The sequence below is a fragment of the Rhipicephalus microplus genome, chromosome X, assembly GCF_043290135.1.
Source record: "Rhipicephalus microplus isolate Deutch F79 chromosome X, USDA_Rmic, whole genome shotgun sequence".
In the NCBI taxonomy this organism is placed as follows: Eukaryota; Metazoa; Arthropoda; class Arachnida; order Ixodida; family Ixodidae; genus Rhipicephalus; species Rhipicephalus microplus.
This window is the reverse complement of record NC_134710.1, coordinates 506,881,585-506,905,138: the sequence shown is the minus strand read 5'-3', so window position 1 is coordinate 506,905,138 and position 23,554 is coordinate 506,881,585. Positions and strand designations below refer to the sequence as shown.

The 23,554-nt window shown below is 46.9% G+C and overlaps 1 protein-coding gene and 1 pseudogene across 1 annotated transcript in view; one reads left to right on the top strand and one right to left on the bottom strand.

The window, feature by feature from the left end:
* Positions 1–336: 336 nt before the first annotated feature.
* LOC142775565 (uncharacterized) lies at positions 337–11,410 on the bottom strand (annotated as a pseudogene).
* A 43-nt stretch (positions 11,411–11,453) lies between these two features.
* The window catches only part of LOC119161661 (uncharacterized), a 36,181-nt gene continuing 24,080 nt past the window's right edge, over positions 11,454–23,554 (top strand). Inside the window, exon 1 of the mRNA XM_037414219.2 lies at positions 11,454–11,829. Within this exon, the coding sequence (XP_037270116.2) occupies positions 11,586–11,829 (244 nt within the window). The 5' untranslated portion in view covers positions 11,454–11,585. The remainder of the gene's footprint in view (positions 11,830–23,554) is intronic.

The window sequence follows — 23,554 nt, the reverse complement described above, 5'->3', positions numbered from 1 at the left end:
ATTGCTTGCGCCGCTCGTTTTTGTGCGGTGGCTTATATAAATAAATAAATAAATAAATAAATAAATAAATAAATAAATATATATATATATATATATATATATATATATATATATATATATATATATATATATATATATATATATATATATATATATATATATATATATATATATATATATATATATATATATATATATATATATATATATATATATTGTAGAATGAACAGTCTTTTAGAATCGTATGCGTCTTTTCTATTTGTTTTACGGCAACCAAAGCCAGACTCTTCATAATCTATATATTTACTTCACTCAACAATACACAAATGAACTATGTTGGTTGTAACAAAAATGTTTATTAAAATATATAAATGGTCAAGTGCACGTGACGTTTTAACGACAAGTGAAAGTACCGAACCGTCAAGGTTTTAAGGTGCTCAGCTTCCGCTTTTCGGCCACTTTTTTTGGACAAGTTGATGGTTTTTTAAGTTTACAATAGTTTTTCAGCAGAATGTTGGTTGCAGCACTAAGTAGGTGTTGTAGCACTAATCCTGGGCTGTGACCGCTATGAACCTCCTCCAAATGGCTGCCCTCCATCAAGAGGTTGCACGTTAGAGAAAAAAGGGCTTTCTTTCGATTGGAGAGTGCATGAAAGACAGTAGAATACTTGTTACTTCGTAGTTTGTCCAACACTATTTCGGCGGTCATAACAGCATTCACTACTGCAGGTTGGGGAAACTTAAGTCCTCCACGACTTATGCTCTCTAATACTTCTGCGTTTTCCAACACGATGTCCTCTTCATCCACTAAGTTTGTTCTGCACGCAGTGCATGACAGCTTCTTAAGTGCCGCATGGGCACAATAGCCTGCGACGTATGTTATGGCAGGAAGATTAGGGGCCTTCATTTCTATGTCCTTAGCATTTACTTTGATTTTGAATTTCTGCAAAATGGCCTCATCAAATTTGATTGGAGGCGTTTCCGCATCCATCTCTGGCAACTTCAGGGCACTCTGTAGACGAAGCTTGCGTTCGGATTCATATATCTGCCTAATGGAGACATGGTATTGAGACCCGGAAAGTTGTCAAATCTTTCCCCCAAACAGTCTGTCTGGAACTTGTACAGGAGTACATAGTCAAATTCAAGGTCTTCGAGGCAATATGCGACAAGCTTGATCAATGTCTCTGTAGTGAGTTGAAAAGCACTGTGGGTCTCCCGTGTGAGAATTCCGTTATTGAAATTCAATTGTTCCCACACGTCAAGCCACTGCATGATGCTTCGAAGGAATTCCACTTGTGGGCACAATGTTTGCGTGATGAGAGTCTGCAGCACATCGCGAAGCCGTCGTCCTTTGTTGGGAGAATTAACATTGATAATCTTCCACCACGTTTCTACAATCCTTATGAACTCTGCAGTTTCAGGTGCGTGCTGCAAGTCATAGCGCTGGTCATATGTTTTTAAAGCAGCTGTCGTGGATGGATTAAACACTTTCAGGGCAAGTTTAACATTCTGCCTCTCCATGTTGGAAGGATTGAGAGCTTTTATTGAGAGCATTGGAGTAGCCTTCACAAGTTGATCTTGTTCCTTTGAGTGAAGATCCCGGAGGGTCTTGAAAGATGCTGTGAGAATTTTCGGGCTGCCATGCAGATCCAGAAGAGAAGAAAAAAACATGCATTTGCCACTGTTGTTTTGATTAATCCAATTGTTATGAACACATTTTAACAGGTGAACGGGATCAACAACAAAAAAAGAGAACGTGTCGGATCTGATGGGTGCGGGTAGGAGCTGCTGACTTTTGATGAATTTCCAAAAAGAGAAATTGTTCTGCGATATATAGAAATGTTATCCGCGATAACAGCAATGACGCAAAGACCAACTTTTTCAAGCTGACTTATGATGCTCCGGAGGACAGTGTGAAGCTGATCAGCGTTGATTTTATCAACTGGCAAAATATAAACAAAACTTTTTGAGCTGAAAGAAGGCTTTGCATCATAAATACTTGTGCTGTCTTGGCTGCATTCGAAGTGTTACTGGCAACGCCGACGATTGTGCCACCTTCGTAATCCAAATACGGTTGTATATGGATTTCATCCATCATGAGTACCACAGTTTTTTCATGATCCTTTATTGCAGTCACGAGTTTCTTCGCATACAGCAAGAATGAAACATCCTGTTGTTCAGCTGCCGGATTCACAACACGAGAATTGCGTACACGTCTGATTGTTGACTCATGCGGCAGTGTGAGACCTCCGTAGTTCCTCAACTATCTATAGGCGTGAAGAGAGATGGTAAATAGGAGGCTCGAAAATACTAGCAAGTCTGAAGAGTAGCGGGGTGACTTGCTTAAAAGGAGCATGACTTGTTCCCTAAAGAATGTGCAAGCATCGCGTCGCTCCTCGTCTTGCATTTCTTGATTCATTGCGTCCTCAAGGAGCGACACCACGAGCTTTAGCATGCCACTGGTCTTGTCCTCGGACTTCAAGGTAGGTGTCTCATCAAATCCCTCAACATCATCCAGAAGACGCGTCAAGCACCGAATGTCATTCAAAGTTTTGGGAATGTCGATGCCATCAAGTTTGGTGACCTCGACGTCTTAAAAAAACAGCGTGAAAGAGAGGTCCTCTGTGATTTTCACTGATTTTCTCACAGCTGGGGCACCATCAAAAGTCAGGTTGAGCAAGAATACACAGTCATGCTGCGTAAAAACTGTCCAGAATTTGAAACCTTGATATGTGGAAGGCAGTTCAAGAGTGCCTGAAAAGTGTCAATTCTTTTATTTCGCTCTTCCTTGAGGTGCGTCTCGATGGACAGGTTGACGGCTTCTTGCAGTAAAGCTGCTTTTCGACGAGCTTTCTTTTCATGTGGGGCCTCTTGAGTTGTGGTTGCGGCTGTGGTGGAAAGATAAGCTGGACAGTTCCGCAATATGCTTTGAACTGTGTCAGGTCGAAGATGGGTAAGCCTCAGCTTTGCTTCAATTACTCTGCCTGTCTTTGTATCCATATAGCTTGTTGTGTTTACCATGTCGGATGGTCTGAAGTGGCGCTCGCAGACCTAGGATAATAAAAAAGACAGAATAACGTAGTATTTTAGGTTAAGAAGCAGTAGCTCATCTTCATGGCAGCAAAGTAATGGACACTTCGAATATTTCTCAAGAAACCCGTGGTGCCGAAGGTCATCTATACAAGGTCACTCCCTCATATTTGCCACGCATTCTTTTTAATCTAGAGTGGGCGTCCTCGTTATCTCTCACATCAATCTCCGTGGTGTTATTCAATGCACAGGAAGTGTAGAAAACGGCACTTAATAGGAAAGCTAGCCTTACCACTGATCGCTTTTCTTGTGTGAAGTCCACACGTTGAATAGCCTTAATCCACTGAGTTCTTCTTGTAAGGTCCGAGGGGAACGTAAACACACGCACAGATTCTCCACCGTGATAGTTCCCGCGGCACCGCGGTACACAGCAATGCCCAGGCGTTATCACAGCTTGCCCACTCGACGCACACACTCTTGGTTGGACGCACTCATGCCATCGTTATTAAGGCAATATACCAACACTCTCGCCGATGCACAGAGCACAAAAACACACAAACACAGTTTTACAACGCAATAGATCGAAAAATCAGCCAAACGCCACATGAACCGCGTGTCCACTGATGTTTATGGTCCTGCGGATGCCTTCACCCTCTTCAGCATTGCGCTAAACTATCAAAAATAGAAACAAAACGTGGCGTAAAACTCAATTTTAACGTTCCAAAAGACTACGTTTCCTGATACGCACGTGTTTCACGCAATAACGAATTAATTTTGAGGTCAAATTTTAAAGAAAAACGCTACAGAGGATTTCCCGAAATTCGGCACTCCGGCTTGTTTTCTTCTGTCCGTGCGCAGTAGCGCAAATACCACAAAACCGGTCGGAGCGGGGCGGAGCAATGGAGACGGGTTGCTTCGAAAGGGGAGCTTGCTGAAAGCGGGTCGAGAGACGGCGAAGCAGCTCCGTCGTAGTGTGGTGACGTAGGCGCTAAGTAGAGGAGGAAGTGGAGAGGCCTTAGCTAGTCTAGAGGGTGTTGGCTCGCCCCGTCTCCGCCGATGGTGGCTTGTCCGAGTGTCACCGGTATTTCACCAGCCGAAACATCTAAGCGTTAAGAAGGCCTCGCTATGCCGTCAATATTGCCGCGTGCCATTTCCAAAGTTTTTGTTCAAGCAGCGATAATCGACGCAGAAACGTAGGGTCCCATCCTTTTTCTTCACTAACACCACGGGGGATGCCCATGGGTTCTTGGACGGCTGGATAATGTCATCCCGCAGCATTTCATCAACTTGTCTTTTCATGGCTTCACGTTCTCGCGTCGAAACCCTGTACGGACTCTGACGGAGTGATCTGGCATTTTCTTCGGTTATGATGCGATGTTTTGTGATTGGGGTCTGCCGAATTTTCGATGACGACAAAAAGCAATCTTCGTATTGCAGGAGCAGGGCCTTGAGCTGTTCTTGCTTATCGTTCGGAAGTCTGGGATTGACGTCGAAAGCTATTGGAGGGGCTTGGTTCCTCTGAGCAGGTTCCGCAGAATCGGCGAGGGCGAAAGCACTTGTGGCTTCGACGATTTCTTCGATGTATGCGACCGTTGTTCCTTTGTTCACATGTTTGTACTCATTGCTGAAATTCGTGAGCATAACCGTTACTTTGCCTCCCCGCAGCTCTGCAATTCCTCTTGCGACGCAAATATTTCGGTTGACCAACAGATGCTGACTGCCTTCACCGACGCCTTCCAAGTCAGGTGATTTAGGAGCGCCGACTGAAATAATGACGCTTGAGCGAGGCGGAATGGTGACTTGTTCTTCCAGCACATTCAAGGCATGGTGTCCTGACGGCGTGCGCGGCGGTAGTGCTTCTTCTGTGGATAACGTTATCGACTTTGTTTTTAGGTTGATGACAGCACCATGGAGGCATAAGAAGTCCATGCCAAGGATCACATCTCTCGAGCAACGCTGTAGGACTACGAAGTCTGTAGGATAAATACGGCCTTTAATGGTGACTCTCGCTGTGCAGATTCCTGCAGGCGTTACGAGATGACCTCCAGGTGTGCGGATTTCAGGGCCTTTCCAAGCTGCCCTAACTTTCTTTAACTTCGCGGCGAACGACCCACTGATGACAGAATAGTCAGCTCCAGTATCGACGAGAGTGGTCACACTGTGGCCGTCGATAAGAACGTCGAGGTCGCTAGTTCGCCGCCTCGCATTACAACTAGGGCGTGGCGTCGGGTCACGGCTGCGTCGGCTTGTTCCGCTGCTTCCATGTTGCGTCGTCAGGCCACCTCTGGTAAGTGAGCTTTCGCCGTCAGGGCTTTGCCTTGTTGGCGTTGTGTTCGGAAAGCTCCGTCGCGGCGTCGTCGTCGTCGGAGGATCTTCGGTAGTTCGTCGCACAGCAACCGCACCTCCACCGGTTGCTGCCCTTAGTTTCCCGGATACGGGCTACGAGACCGGCCCCGCGTTGGACCGGAGTACTGCCGGGGGTGCGGTGACATGCGGCGGCTGGGCGACGGCGAACGGGAAGGACTTCGTGGTGTCCATTGAGTTCCTGCCAGGTAGTCGGCGATGTCACGTGGCCGTTCCCCTGGCTGCGGACGTGGTGCATCGATGGCGAAGCCACGCAGTCTCATCTGTCGGTACTGGCAACGGCGAGTGTTGGCTGGTGTTACCACGCCTTGTGGCGGGTGTTACCACGCCGGGTGTTGGCTAGCCACCTTGAAGGACCCTTCAGGTCGCCTCGCACGATGGAGCCTGAGACTTCAAGATTATGACATTACTGTCATTTACAAGTCCGGCAAAAAACACTCCGACGCCGACTGTCTCTCTCGTGCACCTGTCGACCAACCACTACCCGACTACCTGGATGACGACTACTTCTTGGGAACGATAACTACAGACGACTTCGCTGAACGACAGCGGGCCGACCCGGAACTTAAGGCCCTATTAGAATACCTCGAAGGCAGGCCCGCCGAAGTCCCGAAGGTATTCAAGCGCTCACTTGCGTCGTTCTTCCTACAAAACGGTCTTCTACAAAAGAAAAACTTTTCACCGCTTCGAGCTAAGTACCACCTCCTTGTGGTGCCTTCAGCTCTGCGACCAGAACTCCTGCAGGCCCTGCATGACGATCCGACGGCAGGGCACCTTGGTGTTTCTCGCACGCTCGCGAGGATACAAGAAAGGCACTACTGGCCACGTCTTACCACCGACGTCACTCGTTATGTGAGGACATGCCGGGACTGTCAGCGACGCAAGACACCGCCGACAAGGCCAGCGGGACTTCTGCAGCCAATTGATCCACCTTGCCGACCTTTCCAGCTGATTGGTATGGACCTACTAGGGCCGTTCCCGACGTCGGCTTTCGGAAATAAGTGGATCGTGGTAGCTACCGACTACCTCACCCGCTATGCCGAGACAAAAGCCCTGCCAAAAGGCAGTGCATCCGAGGTAGCTAAGTTCTTCGTCGAGAATATCGTCCTACGTCATGGCGCCCCGGAGGTCCTTATCACCGACAGAGGAACGGCATTCACTGCCGACTTAACTCAAGCGAACTTGGCATACAGCCAAACAAACCACCGCCGGACGACAGCGTACCACCCACAGACCAACGGCCTCACCGAGTGGCTTAACAAGACGATCGCCGACATGCCGTCAATGTACGTAGATGTCGAACACAAGACGTGGGACGCCATTCTTCCGTATGTGACCTTCGCATACAACACGGCGGTGCAGGAGACGATGCAGATATCTCCATACAAATTGGTCTACGGAAGGAGCCCGGCAACGACGCTCGATGCCATGTTACCCAACGTCACCGACGAAGAAAGCCTTGATGTGAGCGAGTACCTTCAACGCGCCAAAGAAGCCCGACAACTTGCGCGTCTCCGTATCAAGAATCAACAGACGACAAACAGCCACCGTTACAACCTTCGACGACGCTTCGTGGAATACCAGCCCGGTGAACATGTTTGGGTGTGGACGCCGATACGCCGACGTGGACTAAGTGAAAAGCTTCGGCGACGGTACTTCGGACCGTTCAGCTTGGTTCGACGTCTCGGCCCACTTAATTACGAGGTTGCCGCCGACGGCATCACAAACTCTCAACGACGCCAATCGCGACCTTAAGTCGTTCATGTCGCGCACCGCAAGCCGTTTCATGCGCGTTAACAAACTGAAACAGTGTTTTTTTGTATTATTGTTTCATCGTAATTTATTCATTGTACTTTCTTGCATTATTGTTGTACCTTCATCTTTAGTTAAAGCATCGGGACGATGCCTTTTTTCAGAGGGGGGCAATGCCGTGTTCCATTTCCCAAGTTTTTGTTATCGTCCCAAAACACCACACGATTCTCAGCGCAAACCGCGCCTGCAGTTTTCGAGAAGGTTCCGGACTGTAGTAGATCATTTCGATAAGATCACGCCCACTGTGCGAACGGTACAGATTGTTCTGGAACCTACGCCACCGCCAGCGATAACGCTAGAACATTCGACGGCAAGAGTATCGCTGCTTGTCATTTGTTGAACGAAGGCCGACGCTCCGTTCGCCGCTATCAGTCCGAGACTGCTATCTGTGCAAGACTGCTGCTGTAATCGGACTTTCCGTTTACTGGGCACAGGTTCGCCCAGATAAACAGTTAAATCCCAATACGAAGTCTCCTGTCTTTGGCCACATCACGACCCCGTGACAATATGAAGCCGGCATCGTAGCGAGCTCGCGCTGCGCGCCAGCCGCCGTGGCAAGCTCTACGAGCTAGCACCGACTACCGGTGAGGCAAAGAATATGTTTTACAGAAATAAAGGCTGCTGGGATGAATAACAGTCTTCTGCGAATTGTGACCGCAGCTGTCAAATGAATAACTCGAAGGCAAGCGCCGAACGAGGCGGAGACACACAGAAACAGGTACGGCATGCATGCCAATGCAATGCATACGAGCATAAGGAACCACGACTGCGAACCATCTCGTTCATCTAAGTCTACCACTCCGTAGCTTAGACTGCGTGGATAGCGGACACCTATTTCTCTGCACGAGAAAAATAACGAGCCCTAAACTGCACATCAGCAAGCATTTTGTAATCGCTAGCTGTCATTTAACAAATCACCATGCCGTACTCATGAGTGAGGCCTAGTCGTCGAACGCGGTAACGGTGGTCTACCTCGGTTCATCACTGGAGGTGCTGAATGTGCCTCATTGATGTGTTCATTGAAGACCACTCGGGCGTCACTGCAGTTTACAGATTCACAAACAGTACTGCAAGTGCAAATAAAGCCCGTACGACAGAACGCCAACTGATAAAACACTTTCGCTATAGTTCAAAAATTACTGAATGTTAGGCAGGCTTATTATCGAAGGCATGTGTGCTGATGTGCTTACATCAGGCGACCGCATCTTGATACCTACACCATGCGTGTTTATTGATTAGTTAATAGCAAAAAAGGATCTCTTCAGAGCTACATGGTAGGTCAGAATATGATGCCTATATATACCCGGTGACAGAATCGCAGGTGAGCAGCGCGGCTGGCAATCTGTGGTGACTGTTGTATCATTACGTGAACGTTGTGTGCATGTTTGTGTACTGTAATCACTATTGTGTGCTTCGAAGGTAATTCAATTAAAGTTATGCTTGCGCATGATACGGCTGCTGACGTAATTTTTTTCTTAGTTGATGTAAAAATGTGCTTCCACACTGACCTGAAAAAGTTCCCCGATTGATGTAAATAAAAACCCCCTGGCACCACGCGAAAACCCCCAACTGATGGGGAGTGAAGTTTTTAGTCCCTCCGGATGGTGTTTATAAAACGCCTATCAGAGAATGTCCTAAAGGACAAGTAATTTACTCCCATCTTGGCTCATTTCTGTTTACAGTGCACGGACACTACACATAGCTTCAGCAACAGCACTTCGCGGGCCGCGGTCGCCACATGCTATTTCGGATTTTCTGCGAGCGGGACCCGAATGCGAATGGCGGCTCGTGTATGACGCATACGCAGTGGCAGCAACCGCACCAGAAGGGCTCGCAGTGCGCTATTATAAAACTCCCTAGTGCTAAGAACTGCGTAGATGTCGCGTTTTTGGCAAGCGCGTTTGCCGAGACGCGGTTGGCTAGGCTGCAAAACGACGGCACAACGAAGCAGACACCTTGACGCCCCGCTTAACCAACTTCAGTAGAGGAGCGAAATGGGTGTTTTAAGTTCCTCTGTTCGCATCCCAAAGACATCAAAATGAAGCAATAAACGCACGTGGCGAGATATTCACAAAAGAGGCGTTTTTCCTTCCGGGTCGGTGAACATTTTGCTATTTGCTCATATCATCGCGGGTCCTTTGTAACACCTCCGATCACTTTACTTAGAAAAAAAAGGAGCGCTGGTGCGTGATGTCGTGCATCTTTTATGCAGAACATAGTACTTGTGACTGCTGCTTGAACCATTCTTTTTTGCGGTAATAAAATTATGCACAAGTTTCACCAGTACCTTAGCCATTTTTGTTTAAATATGTACAGCTGCTCTTCAACTAAGTGTGGTCGCCTCTACACGCCTCAAAGTTTTTTCTGTTCTGTAGCTTCTCAGTAAGCGCATGCGGAGCGCAAAGCGTGAGATAAAGTGATATGTTTCTCAGGCGTGTGAGTACCATTTAAAGTCGAAATCTGCAAGGACGACTACCAAGTATTCCCGTCCAACAACAGACAATAGTTCAAACACAGACTCAACAGATAGGACCGCAGAAAATTAGTCAATGGATAGAATCACTTTCTATGCATCTTCTGGATTGTGTCTTGTGTGTGTGTGTGTGTGCGTGTGTGTGTGTGTGAGAGAGAGAGAGAAATAATCAATCAGATTTACCATATTTATTTCGTATCTCTGTTGGGTCGTCGCACTTCGCTTTCATAAACTGGTGACACGTTTGATAGCATATAGTATGCTCTAATGTTTAGGTGGAGTAATAAATGGCTACAAATAAATTGCCAAAAACGTCGCAGCTTTGCCGCGAAGGCGAACCAATGAACGTGATAGCAACAAATGGGAAGGTCACGCGAAGAATGGAAAGCAGACCAAAATGTGCCCCGCCTTTCGCACGCACAAATGACACACGAAACGTAATTATGGGTACACATGAACGCGAATAACGTATGACAAACGGGAGTAGGAAAAAATGACCACGTATCTGCATGTTTTATTGCAAATGTCGTGTAAAGACGATAGTCTTGCGTGTGCAGAGAGTGAACATAACGTGCCCCGCCGTGGTGGTCTAGTGGTTAAAATTCTCGGCTGTTGACCCGCAGGTCGCGGGATCGAATGCCGGCTGTAGCGGCTGCATTTTCAATGGAGGTGGAAATGATGTAAGCCCGTGTACTCAAATTTGGGTGCACGTTTATTAACTCCAGGTGGGCCAAATTTCCGGAGCCCTCCACTTCGGCGTTTCTCATATTCATATGGTGGTTTTGGGACGTTAAACCCGACATGTCAATCGAATCGATTGAACAAAACATTTATCCGGGGTTCTGCACGAGAAAATAGGTGAATTGCATTCTGAAAGCACTGCGTTAGAGTGTCTCGATCCGTGTAGCAAAGGCGAACGAGCGCATCGAGGCAAGTTAGACACGAGAGCCATATGGCATTTATCTTCGAAAACGAAGGAAGGCGTGCGTGCCCACGGAGAAAGCTGTGTGCCTGTCTCGGAGGCGATAAAACGTAGAACGCAAAGAGATGGGCAGCTGCCACCACCGTGTCGTCTTAGCAAAGCGTTGGAAATACTTGCCTTTTTGAGCATCGCGTCGCACTGTCAGTGCAGCGTGATAAACGCTACGGTTCTTAGAATTCCAGACTTTCTTATGTGTGCCTTCTTTGGTATACAGCCACAGATATAAAATGTCGACGTGTTGTTATGGTGCCGCAGACGTGCACAACTATTGCTTTTGAACTGACAATCACACAAGTAAGAACGCTGAAACTTGAGCAATATCGGTGGGCACTGTGGATAGGGTCGGCCATTTGACTTACTTTTGAGTGCCGTTTAGGATAACGTTAGCGCGGACAAACAGACACGTGTGCAGACGGACAGATCAAAAGTTTCGTGTCGAACGTCCCCAAGGAATACTATAGGTGGGCTAGGCAGCTGTGCCAGGTGGGCTAGGCAGCTGTGCCACGTCGCAGCGCACTTACCACTTCGCCCTGGTCATGCAGGTATCCCTGGCATTGGTCCTGCACCTTCTGCTTCCCGCCCTGGTGAATCCCTCGTTGGATTTTTCTTGGAATGGGACGCTGCCACCTTGCGAAAGCGAGGCAGGTGCTCGCCAATACGCAATCATCGCGGCTGCACCACTGCTGGCAACAACACTACCGGACCCCCCAACCCTCACTTCAACCTGGACAGCACCATCGCAGCTAACATCATCGCTCCTACCAGCTATAAAAGAGACGCCCGTCTGCAGCACTTCGTGGGCAAGGCAGCTGTGCCACGTCGCAGCACACTTACCACTTCGCCCTGGTCATGCAGGTATCCCTGGCAATTGTCCTGCACCTACTGCTTCCCGCCCTGGTGAATCCCTCGTTGGATTTTTCTTGGAATGGGGCGCTGCCACCTTGCGAAAGCGAGGCAGGTGCTCGCCAATACGCAATCATCGCGGCTGCACCACTGCTGGCAACAACACTACCGGACCCCCCACCCTCACTTCAACCTGGACAGCACCATCGCAGCCAACATCATCGCTCCCCCCAGCTATAAAAGAGCAACGCCCGTCGGCAGCACTTCGTGGGCTAGGCAGCTGTGCCACGTCGCAGCGCACTTAACACTTCGCCCTGGTCATGCAGGTTAGTGGGTACAATAGCCTATTTGCTAAAAAGACAAGTAACTACTACTTGGTGCAGCTGCCGAGCCCACAGTGCCTTTGTGAAATCATCCTTGAGTGCGCCCATACCACCTCCTCTCTACTATTATTATTGTCCGGTGATGTCGAGACTAATCCTGGCCCAGAAATGCAAGAAATCCTCACCGAACTACAAAAAATTTCCGCTGGGCAAGCTACACTTCTCACTGAGGTGCAAGAACTTAAAAACCAGCTATCGACAACCAACCAAACCATAACTGACCTAAGTAAACGCATGACTGAAGTAGAAAACCACTACCAGAACCTGTCGCCTCTACATGCAGATCTTGAAGGGATCCGTACGGGCGCAACTGAAATGAACCGTTTGGTCTCCAAACTGGAGGATAAATTAGACGACGCAGAAAACCGCTCACGACGTAATAACTTAATATTCGATAACCTTCCCGATCCTAACCCAGCCGAAACAAATGCAAAAGCAGAAGGGCTTATTATCAGACACTGCCGTGAACACCTCCAAGTAGTCATCGACCCAAAAGAAATAGATCGCGCACATCGCCTCGGACGCCATGCCACTAATCGCAACCGCCCTATAATAGCAAAGTTCACCTTCCATAAAACCAAAGAGGCCGTACTTACAAATGCACCCATGCTGAGAGAAACCGACTTCAGCATCGGCGAAGACTTCTCCCAGTCTGTCCGAACCGCTCGCCGACACTTAGTTAATTTCGTGAAAGCAAAATCAGCAAAGTTTCAGATACGTTATAAAACCCTTCATATGGGCTCAAAACGTTACATTTTTGACAATGCTTCACAAACTGTAAAAGAAATCGCATAGCAAATCCCTCGAACGAAGAAAGTAACGAACCGCCCCCGAAATCTAGCACAAAACAATCTTTCCTTATCTGTAATCTTTACTAACATACGCAGCTTTCTACCGAAACGAGAAAAAGTATCTAGCCTTCTGAAGTCATCCAATGCCAATCTTGTTGTATTAACGGAAACGTGGCTTACCGATGACGTGACGGACACTGAAGTTCTTGCAGATCTTCCTATTTTTCACTTATACTGAAAAGATCACGAATGCACTCGCGGAGGAGGCGTACTGATCGCCGTCGGCCCGGAATTATCATGTTCCGTAATCAACATAGCATCTGACAAAGAAATCTTATGGCTACATTGCCGGGCTTCACCCCACACAATACTGCTTGGTGTCTGCTACAGACCACCGAATGCAAATCCAGACTTCGCAAACAAATTTAACGATATACTAAATGCGCTCACCAAAGCCCACCCGAATGCCCATATTTTGCTGTTTGGTGACTTTAACCTTCCTAATATTAACTGGCAAACCGGAACAACCGCACAAGAAAACCAGAAAGACTCGAGAGAATTTCTAGATGCTTGTTTCAACTTTAACTTATCACAACTTGTATCAGAGCCAACACGTGTTGCCGCCAATTCCGCAAACATCCTTGATCTCATTCTAACCACCCATCCTTCTAGCTTATTGTCGATTACCTATCTCGATGAAATTAGCGACCATAAAGTTATCCATGCAGATTTCGCATTTTCCCCAAAGCGCCGTGAAATGCTAAACAAAACAATATGTTTATATGATAAAGGTAACTATCAAGAAATTAACAACGAACTCAGTAGCTTCTTCCCAGATTTTGAAGCCAACTTCCGTAGCCGATCCGTCAATGAAAATTGGATAGTTCTTAAACAAAAACCTATTGAACTGAAAAAATAAATTTATTCCGAAGACCGCATTTCGTGCCACGCAGCAAAAGCCCTGGTATACTAAAACATTAAACCGACTAAGCAACAAAAAAAACGCCTTTTCCGCCAGGCAAAATCTAAAAGAACGCCATGCGCATGAGATAAATACTACTCCGCCAAAAATGACTATCTTACAGCAATTCGCAACGCCAAGCGCGCATTTTTTTACACAAACCTACCACACATGCTAAGTGATAATGTAAAAAAATTTTGGCAGACCGTCAATCCAAAACCATCTCGCACTATCTCCCTTACTAACGAATCCGGTGAAGTGACCACAAATGCCGAGTGTGCTCATATTTTTAACATTGCATTCTCGTCCATGTTCACCAGAGAACCTAGTATGCCTTCCGTTCCCACAACCACCCTGATAGGTTCCAGCATGCCTGCGCTAGCCTTTTCCGCAGACGGCATTTCTTCCCTAATAAAAAACATTAAACTTTCCTCGTCATGTGGCATTGACGAAATTAATTCTAAACTGTTAAAGAACATTACCGATACAATTGTACTATACTTGCACCTCATATTCTCACAGTCACTCAGCACCGAAGACCTTCCGAATGACTGGAAAATTGGTGAGGTCGTTCCGGTCTACAAAGCAGGCGACAGCAACTCCCCACTCAATTATCGTCCCATTTCATTAACAAGCATCCCATGCAAAATCATGGAACATGTCATATATTCTCATGTTATCAACTTCCTCGATTCCAATAGTTTCTTTCACACCTGTCAAAATGGCTTCCGCAAGGAACTTTCTTGTGAAACACAATTAGCACTCTTTCTTCACAACATACATACAAATCTTGACACCAACTTTCAGACTGACGCCATTTTCCTTGACTACGCAAAAGAATTTGATACAATTCCACACAACAAACTAATACAGAAGTTATCCGGGCTAAATTTTGACCCTAACGTGTTAACATGGATTAAATCTTTTTTAGCTAATCGTTCTCAATTCGTGCACGTAAATAATGAATCCTCTGAAACTTTCGAAGTAACGTCAGGAGTACCGCAAGGGTGCGTCCTTGGCCCCTTGCTATTTCTAATCTACATTAATGACCTACCACTAACTGTGTCTTGCAAAATCCGCATGTTCGCCGACAATTGCGTGATCTACCATACAATAACTAATGCTTCCGATCAACTAACCCTACAACACGATCTGAACAACATTCAAGAATGGTGTGACAATTCGCTTCTCAAACTTAACCCCAACAAGTGTAAGGTTGTCTCATTCACTCGCCGCAAAAATCCTTTCCTATCCCCATACCAAATCACTAACGCCCCACTAGAAATAGTACAGTGTTTCAAATATCTAGGTGTCACACTGTCCGCCGGTCTAACTTGGAATACGCATGTCACAAACATTATCTCATCTGCAAACAAAATATTGGGATTCGTGAAACGTCATCTGCGTTGCGCACCTCAACACGTAAAACTTCTCGCATACACATCCCTCATCAGGCCAAAACTGGAATACGCCTCTGCTATATGGAATCCACCTCCAATTTACCTAATCAATGACCTTGAATCAATTCAAAATCGCTCAGTCCGATTCATACATTCGTCATATTCTTATGACATCAGTGTTTCATCCTTAAAAGCCCAATCTGGATTGCAGCCACTTGCCCTTCGACGCCGCATAGCCACTCTTTCCCTGTTTCATAAGCTGTTTCATTCGCCCCTCAACCATCCTCCATACGTCATCTCTCCGACGTACATTTCGCACCGCACCAGCCACCCCCTCCAAGTCTCCCGTTACCGCACTAGGACTGCTACCTTCTCCGCATCCTTCTTTCCGCGTGCTGTGAAGGTCTGTAACGACCTCCCAAACCACGTCGTCACAATCACCTGCCCATCAACTTTCGCTAAAAATCTAACAACTCATCTCTGTCAGTGAAACTTTATGGCAATGTATATATATACCCACACCTATGTAGCAATATTTCATACTTTGAATGTAGCAAACGTTTTATATCCTGTATACCAACCCCTTATGTGACAAATGTTTTTTATATCCTGTACATCCACCCTTTATGTAATACCGCCTTGTGGGGTCTTTAAGGAAATAAAATATGATGATGAAATATGATGATAGTCTTTAAAAACGTCCCCGTAATATAGCCACCCAAAAGATACGTCCTATGAATAAACTTCCTCGGAAAAAACGGCCCCTCTGGCATGGCTGTCTAGGAAAAAAGGGCCCCAGGTGAAAATAAGGTAACCCAGAAAAAAATAAACTGCAAAACTTATTTGACGCTTTGCAAATTTTCGAAGTGTTGTGAAAAATGAATGCCCCACGACCTTCAGGGAGATAGAAGTTTCCTTTCTTGAGCCAAATGCTGCTCTCTGATAATAGCTTCAAGCACGCTGTACTGGCCATTAAAAACAGTCTTTTTTTTTGTAGCTTCGGAGCCAGTACCCTAGCACAGGAAGTGCTCTGGACGGTCGCCCAAAGCGAAGGTTCAAGGTGCCGGAATAACAAGGTCCTTTACGCTGAAACAATCCGGTGGGCATATCTTGTTTCGCTGCACGTGAGTGCAGTGTTTCAGGCTTTGCTCGCTGCCTATGCGGCATTTTCTCCTCCTTATTAAGGTTGCTGGTAGTCTGTGGCAATGGTGGTGGGTTTTTCTTCTAAGACAAGTTCGGTGTCTTTCATTTACTGCCTGGTTCGCGATATTAATAGCATAATTATCTGCAAGGTGGTTGTAGTCATTGCTTAAGTGGTACAGTCCATCGCTTGAGGACTTCTCCGTAATGAAAACGCCTTTGCGTCCATTAGTTTACCACAATGGCACCAGAAACCCAGGGCAGTACCTTTTTGTGTTTACGTATAACCACCCAGGCACAAATGTTTGCCTCCTCAGTTCAATTTCACTATCTCCATTCCGCAAATATGTATCGTTATGCCAAACACAGGGCAAGTATCGATTGAGCTCCCGAAAGCATACACATAACTGCAGATTGCTGATGCGGCCAAGCTGCTGCCTCCGGATGCATGGGCGCTGAACTGCCACGCCCGTTATGTCTTTTTCACGCGCGTGCATAGCTAAATTGCGTTTATCTGAAATACGCATTGTGTGTGATATTGGACCTGATATTACACCTAAACAGATTAGTCGAGACAGTTCATGTGCCATTTTGGTGCTTCATCGAGAATCTTTCAGTAAACTCAAATCTTGGCGCACAACTTTTTTTCTTTGAGAAAAAAAGAACTGGTGATTGGAAGGCACAACGTTCGGTGGTGTCCATGCTGCGAGGACGTTTTTTACGACAACGCAAATGTGTGCATATTTACCAGGCACATTTGTTTTGTGGAGACATTTATTCTGGGCACATTTCTTCCGGGGACATTTCTTTCGGAACCCATCACAAACAGCACCAAATCTGCAAAACGTACAAAGTCACTGGATAACTACCTGTGTCTGAAAAACCATTGTTGGTGGCTATGTATCCTCCTGGGCGTGTCGTCAGGTGGACGTCATCACTGTGGCAAGGATGAATGCATGAAATCAGTTTCACCGAAAAGGTGAAGCAATGAATGTGGTAGCGACAATGTTGTATGAAGTGAAGCTGGCAGCGAACTGAATCAGATCCGATCCCACGTAACTCTACAAAACGCTGGTATAAGAGAACGCGGCCGCTCCAGGTACACTCTTCGCACCGTTTTTTCTTGTTGAGAGCGGAGTCCGTGGAAACTCCCGCCTGCAGTGGGGGCACAAGGCACATGCTGATCGTTGCTACAATAGCGTGGCGATCGAGCGTCCTCTCTCCTCCTTGTTCGCTAACGAGATTAGCGCGCACGCAGACGATCATGGCCGGAAAGGCAATGTTCAATCCGCAGAAAAGGAAGGCTAGTGAATCCTTCCCCGTATATATATATATATATATATATATATATATATATATATATATATATATATATATATATATATATATATATATATATATATATATATATATATATATATATATATATATATATATGTATGTATGTATGTATATATATACCAAGAAGTGGAGGACGGGCAAAACGAAAACTTTTTATTTTTCCTACGTTTCAGCCGGGGACCGGCCTTCATCAGGGAAAACCCCGATGAAGGTTTTCATCAGGTTTTCCCTGATGAAGGCAGGTCCCCGGCTGAAACGTAGGAAAAATAAAAAGTTTTCGTCTTGCCCGTCTTCCGCTTCTTGGTATTTTTCCACTGGATCCAAGGACACCTTCTTTTTAATATATATATATATATATATATATATATATATATATATATATATATATATATATATATATAGGCAGGCATGGTGGTGGAGTGGCCGTAGCGCTGCATATAGTCCAGTAGATCATCCGTGAGTGGTCACAACGTGGTTTATTTCGACGTTTCGGCCTAGTGTCTGGCCTTCATCAGGATTCATCTGGCCTTCATCATCAGGTCTGGCCTTCATCAGGAATCCTGATGAACGCCAGACTCTAGGCCGAAACGTCGAAATAAACCACGTTGTGACCGCTCATGGAGGATCTACTGGACTATATATATATATATATATATATATATATATATATATATATATATATATATATATATATATATATATATATATATATATTGTGACGGTCTTTTACACGTCTTTATGAGGCCTAGAATACGTGGCCAAAACAGTTACTTCTGAGGCACAGAAGTGACTCAAGCGTCATCCCCACTAACAATGAAGATGAAGAACACTAGATGAGGATGGTTTAGTACAGGTGATGAAGAAGCGTGCTTTAAATGCCCGCACTACTTCCCTACGCATGAGAGCAGCCATCTTGGCCGCAACTTATAGATGCGGAGAACGCCTTGCGAAATGCCTTCATACGCGAGACATGCACTATCTTGGTTCTACGACAGCGCCGGTCCCTTCGAGCAATCAGAGGATCAACGCCATAATTAACGGGCGAGGTCTGCTCTAAGACTGTGTATGGGCTGAGGAACCGAAACTGAAATTTGTCGCACAAGCCAGGAGTGCGAACTGGTGTCCGCAGTAGCACTTGCCGCCGGGGTGGAAGGTCACCGTGGTGTGCAATGCGTCATGCAGATTTTTACGGGCTTGTCTCTCCTATGTGTGAAGTCTGGTGAGCTGGTGACAGGGATGGAGGTGGGACACATTGTTTACAGGAGGATGCAGATGGTGTAACCGGGGCTGTAAAGAACGAGACGTCCAGAAAGGAAGATGGCAACTGGCCATAGACAAGGTAGAACGGCGAGTAGCCAGTTCTGTGTTGTACGGCGGTATTATAAGCGAATGTTACGAACGGCAAAAATCGCATCCCAGTTTGTGTGGTATGGCTCAATGTACTATGCATTATGCATTATGTCGGACACGGTGAGATGAAAGCGCTCAGTGAGCCCAATGGTTTGGGGATGATAGCTGGAGGTTGTGTTGTGGCTGGTGCCGGACATTTCCTCGACAATTTGGGAAGGAAAAGCTTTTCCACTGTCACTAAAAATGACACGAGGAGCACCATGATGCAAGATCAAGGCTTCAAGCATAAATGTAGCCACGTCAGAAGCGGAGGCCGAATTCACGCAGGACGTTTCAGCGTAACGTGTCAAGTGGTCGAAGCTGTAACTATCCATCGACGGCCACTGGGAGTCGTGGGAAGGGTACCATATAGATCGATGACAACAACTTCAAATGGTGCCGATTGACAGGGAAGTGGTTGCAGCTCTCCGTATTGAGGTGATGTCGGAAGCTTTCGGCGTTGACAAAGGTTGCAGGAGGCGACATACTTTGCTACGCTGGCGAACATCTCTGGCCAGTAGAAATGACGTTTAATGCGAACGTACGTTGTCTGGAAAAAAAATGACCAACAGTCAGGTCGTCGTGGTAGGCCTTAAGAATATCGGCTCGAGGAGAGCCAGGCAGAACGAGCACCCAGCGTTGACCACCCGGATGATAGATGTGATTGTAAATAACGCGGTTATCGAGCTTGACATGCCTGAGCTGTCGCCGAAGGCGGGCATTAGGCAGTCACGATTTTCCCTAAAGGTGATTTATGAGGCATCTACAGTAAGCATCAGCAAGTTGATACGCTATAATTAAGCCGTGGTCGTCCGGAGGGATCTTGTTAATGGCTGCTAAGAATAAAACAGATGTGGAAGGACTATCCAAGCGTTCCTCGCTGAAATTAGTAGAGGAAGCAGTGGACGGCGCCGTAGGAATCGGGCAGCGAGAAAGCGCATCTGCGTCATAGTGCTTTTTGCCGCACTTGTAGGTAATAGTAAAGTCGTATTCTTGAAGGCGTATAATCCATCGACCAAGGCGTCCTGACAAATTCTCGAGCGTTGAAAGCCAACATAAGACATGATGGTCTCTAACTGTGGTAAAATGGCGGCCATGTAGTTAAGGTCGAAATTTCTGAACCGACTACGCGACAGCTCAACAATCCCGTTCAGTAATGGTGTAATTATTCACGGTATTGGTCAGGACGTGGCTTGTATACGCAACGACCCTTTCACGAGATGATTCATTGTGCTGCAGTAGAATACTTCCGACTCTGTGACCGCTAACGTCAGTATGCAGGAGTGTGGGTGCAGTTTCATCGAAATGATTAAGTACTGGTTTCAGATGTGAGGGAGTTTTTCAGATGACTTGACGCTGATTCGCCGGCAGGAGACGACTCAAAGCGAACACCGGAACCGAGTAATTTGTGCAAAGATGTCGCTCTCGAGCCAAAGTTTCGTATGAATCGGCGGAAGTATGAAGCCAGGCTGAGGAGACTGCGTAAATCCTTGGTCTATATAGGACAAGAAAAATGAAGAACGGCCGATATTTTATCGGGATCAGGACGAATGCCATTCATACTCACAATGTGTCCTAAGACCTTATTTGTCTTGCTGGGAAAACGGCACTTTTTTGTGTTCAGCTGAAGGCCAGGCACATGAGGACTTCGTCTAAACGGTGTAAGTGTTGAGAGAAGGTTGACGAGAAAGCAATGATGTCGTCCGAATAGCACAGGCAAGTTTCCCACTTCAGGCCACGCAAAGTGGAGTCAATCATGCGTTCGAATGTTGCGGGTTCGTTGCACAGGCCATAGGGCATTACATTGAACTCATAAAGTCCGCCTGGTGTCGAAAATGCCGTCTTTTCTTTATCATCCTCATGCATCGGTATCTGCCAGGATCCAGAACGTAGATCGAGAATCGAAAAGTAATGAGCTCTTTGTAGCGAATCCAAGGCGTCATCTATACGTGGAATAGGGTATACATCCTTGGGCGTGATCTTGTTTAGCAACGGTAATGTACAAAAGTGCACAAAACCGTCTTTTTTTTCGAGCTAAGACGACAGGTGATGACCAAGAGCTAGCAGAGGGTCGTTTATGTTCCTTCTCAACATTTCGTCAACGTTTTTCTAAATAAACTTCCACTCAGCTACGGATACGCGATATGGCCGACGACGTACGATAGACGTATCCTCAGTCTCAATGTGATGCGTGGTGACGCACGTCTGTGCCAATATGGGTATATTGACGCCAAATAAAGCTTCGTTCTTAGTCAGCAAAGTAAACAGTTGTTGGGTCTGCGAAGAGGTCAGGTGAGAATTGATGGTGGTTTTGAGGGTGGAGGAGGGTGGGGAAGGTGCAACAGGGAGATCTTCAGGAGAAGCGTCTTCAAAACTTACCACAGAGAAAGGCTCCAGTGTAGCGACACAAGCCAACGTTGAGCCTTTCGGAACCAGAATTTTTTCCGGCGTCGGGTTTGCTGAGCAAACGAATGCGAAGGCATCGTCAAAATGTATTTGTCGTGATGCGAACGCTATTCTTCTGGTGACACAGCGTACGGAGGGTTGTATGAGCACATCGCAAGAGTCGCAATTCGCTGACTGTGTGGAGGTAGCTCAGTGTCTTCTGCAGCATAAAAACGAAGTGGTGCGTGATCTGCGTGAAGCGAATAGGCGGTGTCGTTCATGTGTAGGATGCGTTGCCGGCATCAGATGGACGCGGACGCCATTGAAAGAAAGTCCTATTCTAATATTAGCTGTTGAGTACACGAACTAAGCACTGCAAAGCGCACATAATGGAGAAGTATATCATTGTAGGCACGAACAGTGCACATGGCGGAAGGTCGGATGGCGTCCTCTTGTGCAGCGAGCAAAGTAGGTCCATCGTAGGGCGTAGTAACTTTGCGGAGACACGCACACAAATCTCTGTGAATGACCGGGAAACTAGCACCAGGGTCTATTAATGCTTCCACTTCTATGGCTTCCACCGAAACAGATATCATATTATGAGGATGTCTTGGCGGATTTTTTTTTACTTTGCTAAATGCAGCTTTTGCCCCCGAAGCTGCGTAATTTAGTTTTCCCAGCGACGGTCGGTGAACTATGAGGCTGGTCGAAGTGGCGACGCAGAGAGACGAAGAGGGGACGGCGAGCAATGCCTGGCACCACGGTAGCGAAGAGCCATTTCAGGAGTTATTGATGGCGACGAAGAGCGACCGTGAAGCGTAGCGTAAGGACGGGGCTGGAAAGTGCTTGCTGTGGCATAGTCATTCCGTTCGTAAGTGTCAAACCCACGACGCTTGTCTCGCTGACGCTTGCGACAGACACGTGCGATGTGTCCACGATATCCGCAATAGTAGCAAGTAGGTCTCGTCTGGCGCCATGATTGAGAGTAGGGTTGGTTGTTTGGGCTAGGCTATGGAATCCTGGTGTGCTGGCGCCGGGGGAGCATATTATGGCAGGTTTTCGGTGCTGGGCTCCAGGGACGCCAGATGGGCTGGCGTTGTCGGCGGCGGTATTGGTGGAACAAAGAGTGGAGTAACTGAGGCGACTTGCGCGTAAGTCAGTGGGGCTTTAGAGACGTGAGGGTTTGTGTACGCATTACCAGTCATAGCCGCCAACTCCTATTTGACGACGTCCCGTAAATTTGTACTGGGGGTGTCAGATGGAAACTGACGCGCTGTAAACCCGAACGACTGCAGTTCCTTTCGTATCATGCTGCGGATCACGACTCGTAACGAGGGGTCGGCACGGTCGGCTGCGGATCACGGCTCGTAACGAGCCGGGATGGCTGCAGGAGAGCTGTCCAGCTGCGGCCCTGCGAGTTCGAGTTCACCCAGGCGCTGGCACATAGCTACAATTTCAGCAACGGGACTTGGGTCCTTTACGACCAAAGAATTGAAGGCGACAGGTCCTATGCCTTTGAGCAGATGGCATACTTTGTTTGTCTCGGACATGGAGTTGTTGACGCGTAGACTGAGAGAAAGAATATCCTCAATATACGAGGTATAAGACTCGCCTACTTGTTGTTTGCGACCTTCAAATGTTCTCCTTGCCAGACTGGCTCGAACTGGCGCAGTAACGAAGCCTTGTCGCAGATGTCCTTTGAAGACGCTCCAGTTGGGAAAGTCAATCTGGTGGTTAAAAAACCAAGTCTTCGCCACGCCAGTAAGATAAAAGGAGAGGTGGCAGAGCTTGTGTGGAGCGTCCCAACGGTTCGCTGCGCTCACTATGTCATATTGGTGTAGCCAGTCGTCCACGTCCTCATTTCGGAGTCCAGCAAATAGCGGGGGCTCGCGAGAGGGTTCACTGACGATCCAAGAGTGAGTAGCTGCGGCCGTCGTAGCCGGAGGGTAAAGGGAAAAGTGCCTGAGGGTTCGTCCTGCGGCCTGTTGGTGGACACGTAGCCGCAGGACGAACCCTTGTGCCATACGAACCAGCAGTTCAAATCTTTAATCCCTAGAACAAGTACCGACTGGAACCACCTTCCCGCATCGATCGCTTCAATCACAGACGCCAACGCGTTCAAATCAATCATTTCTGGAAGTGCATTAAATTATTTATTATAATCCTGCTGTTTTATTTTACTTCTTATTGATATTTGTTGTCCCACTCCTCTCTGTAATGCCCAGTGCCTTGAGAGTAAATAAATGAAATGAAATGAAATG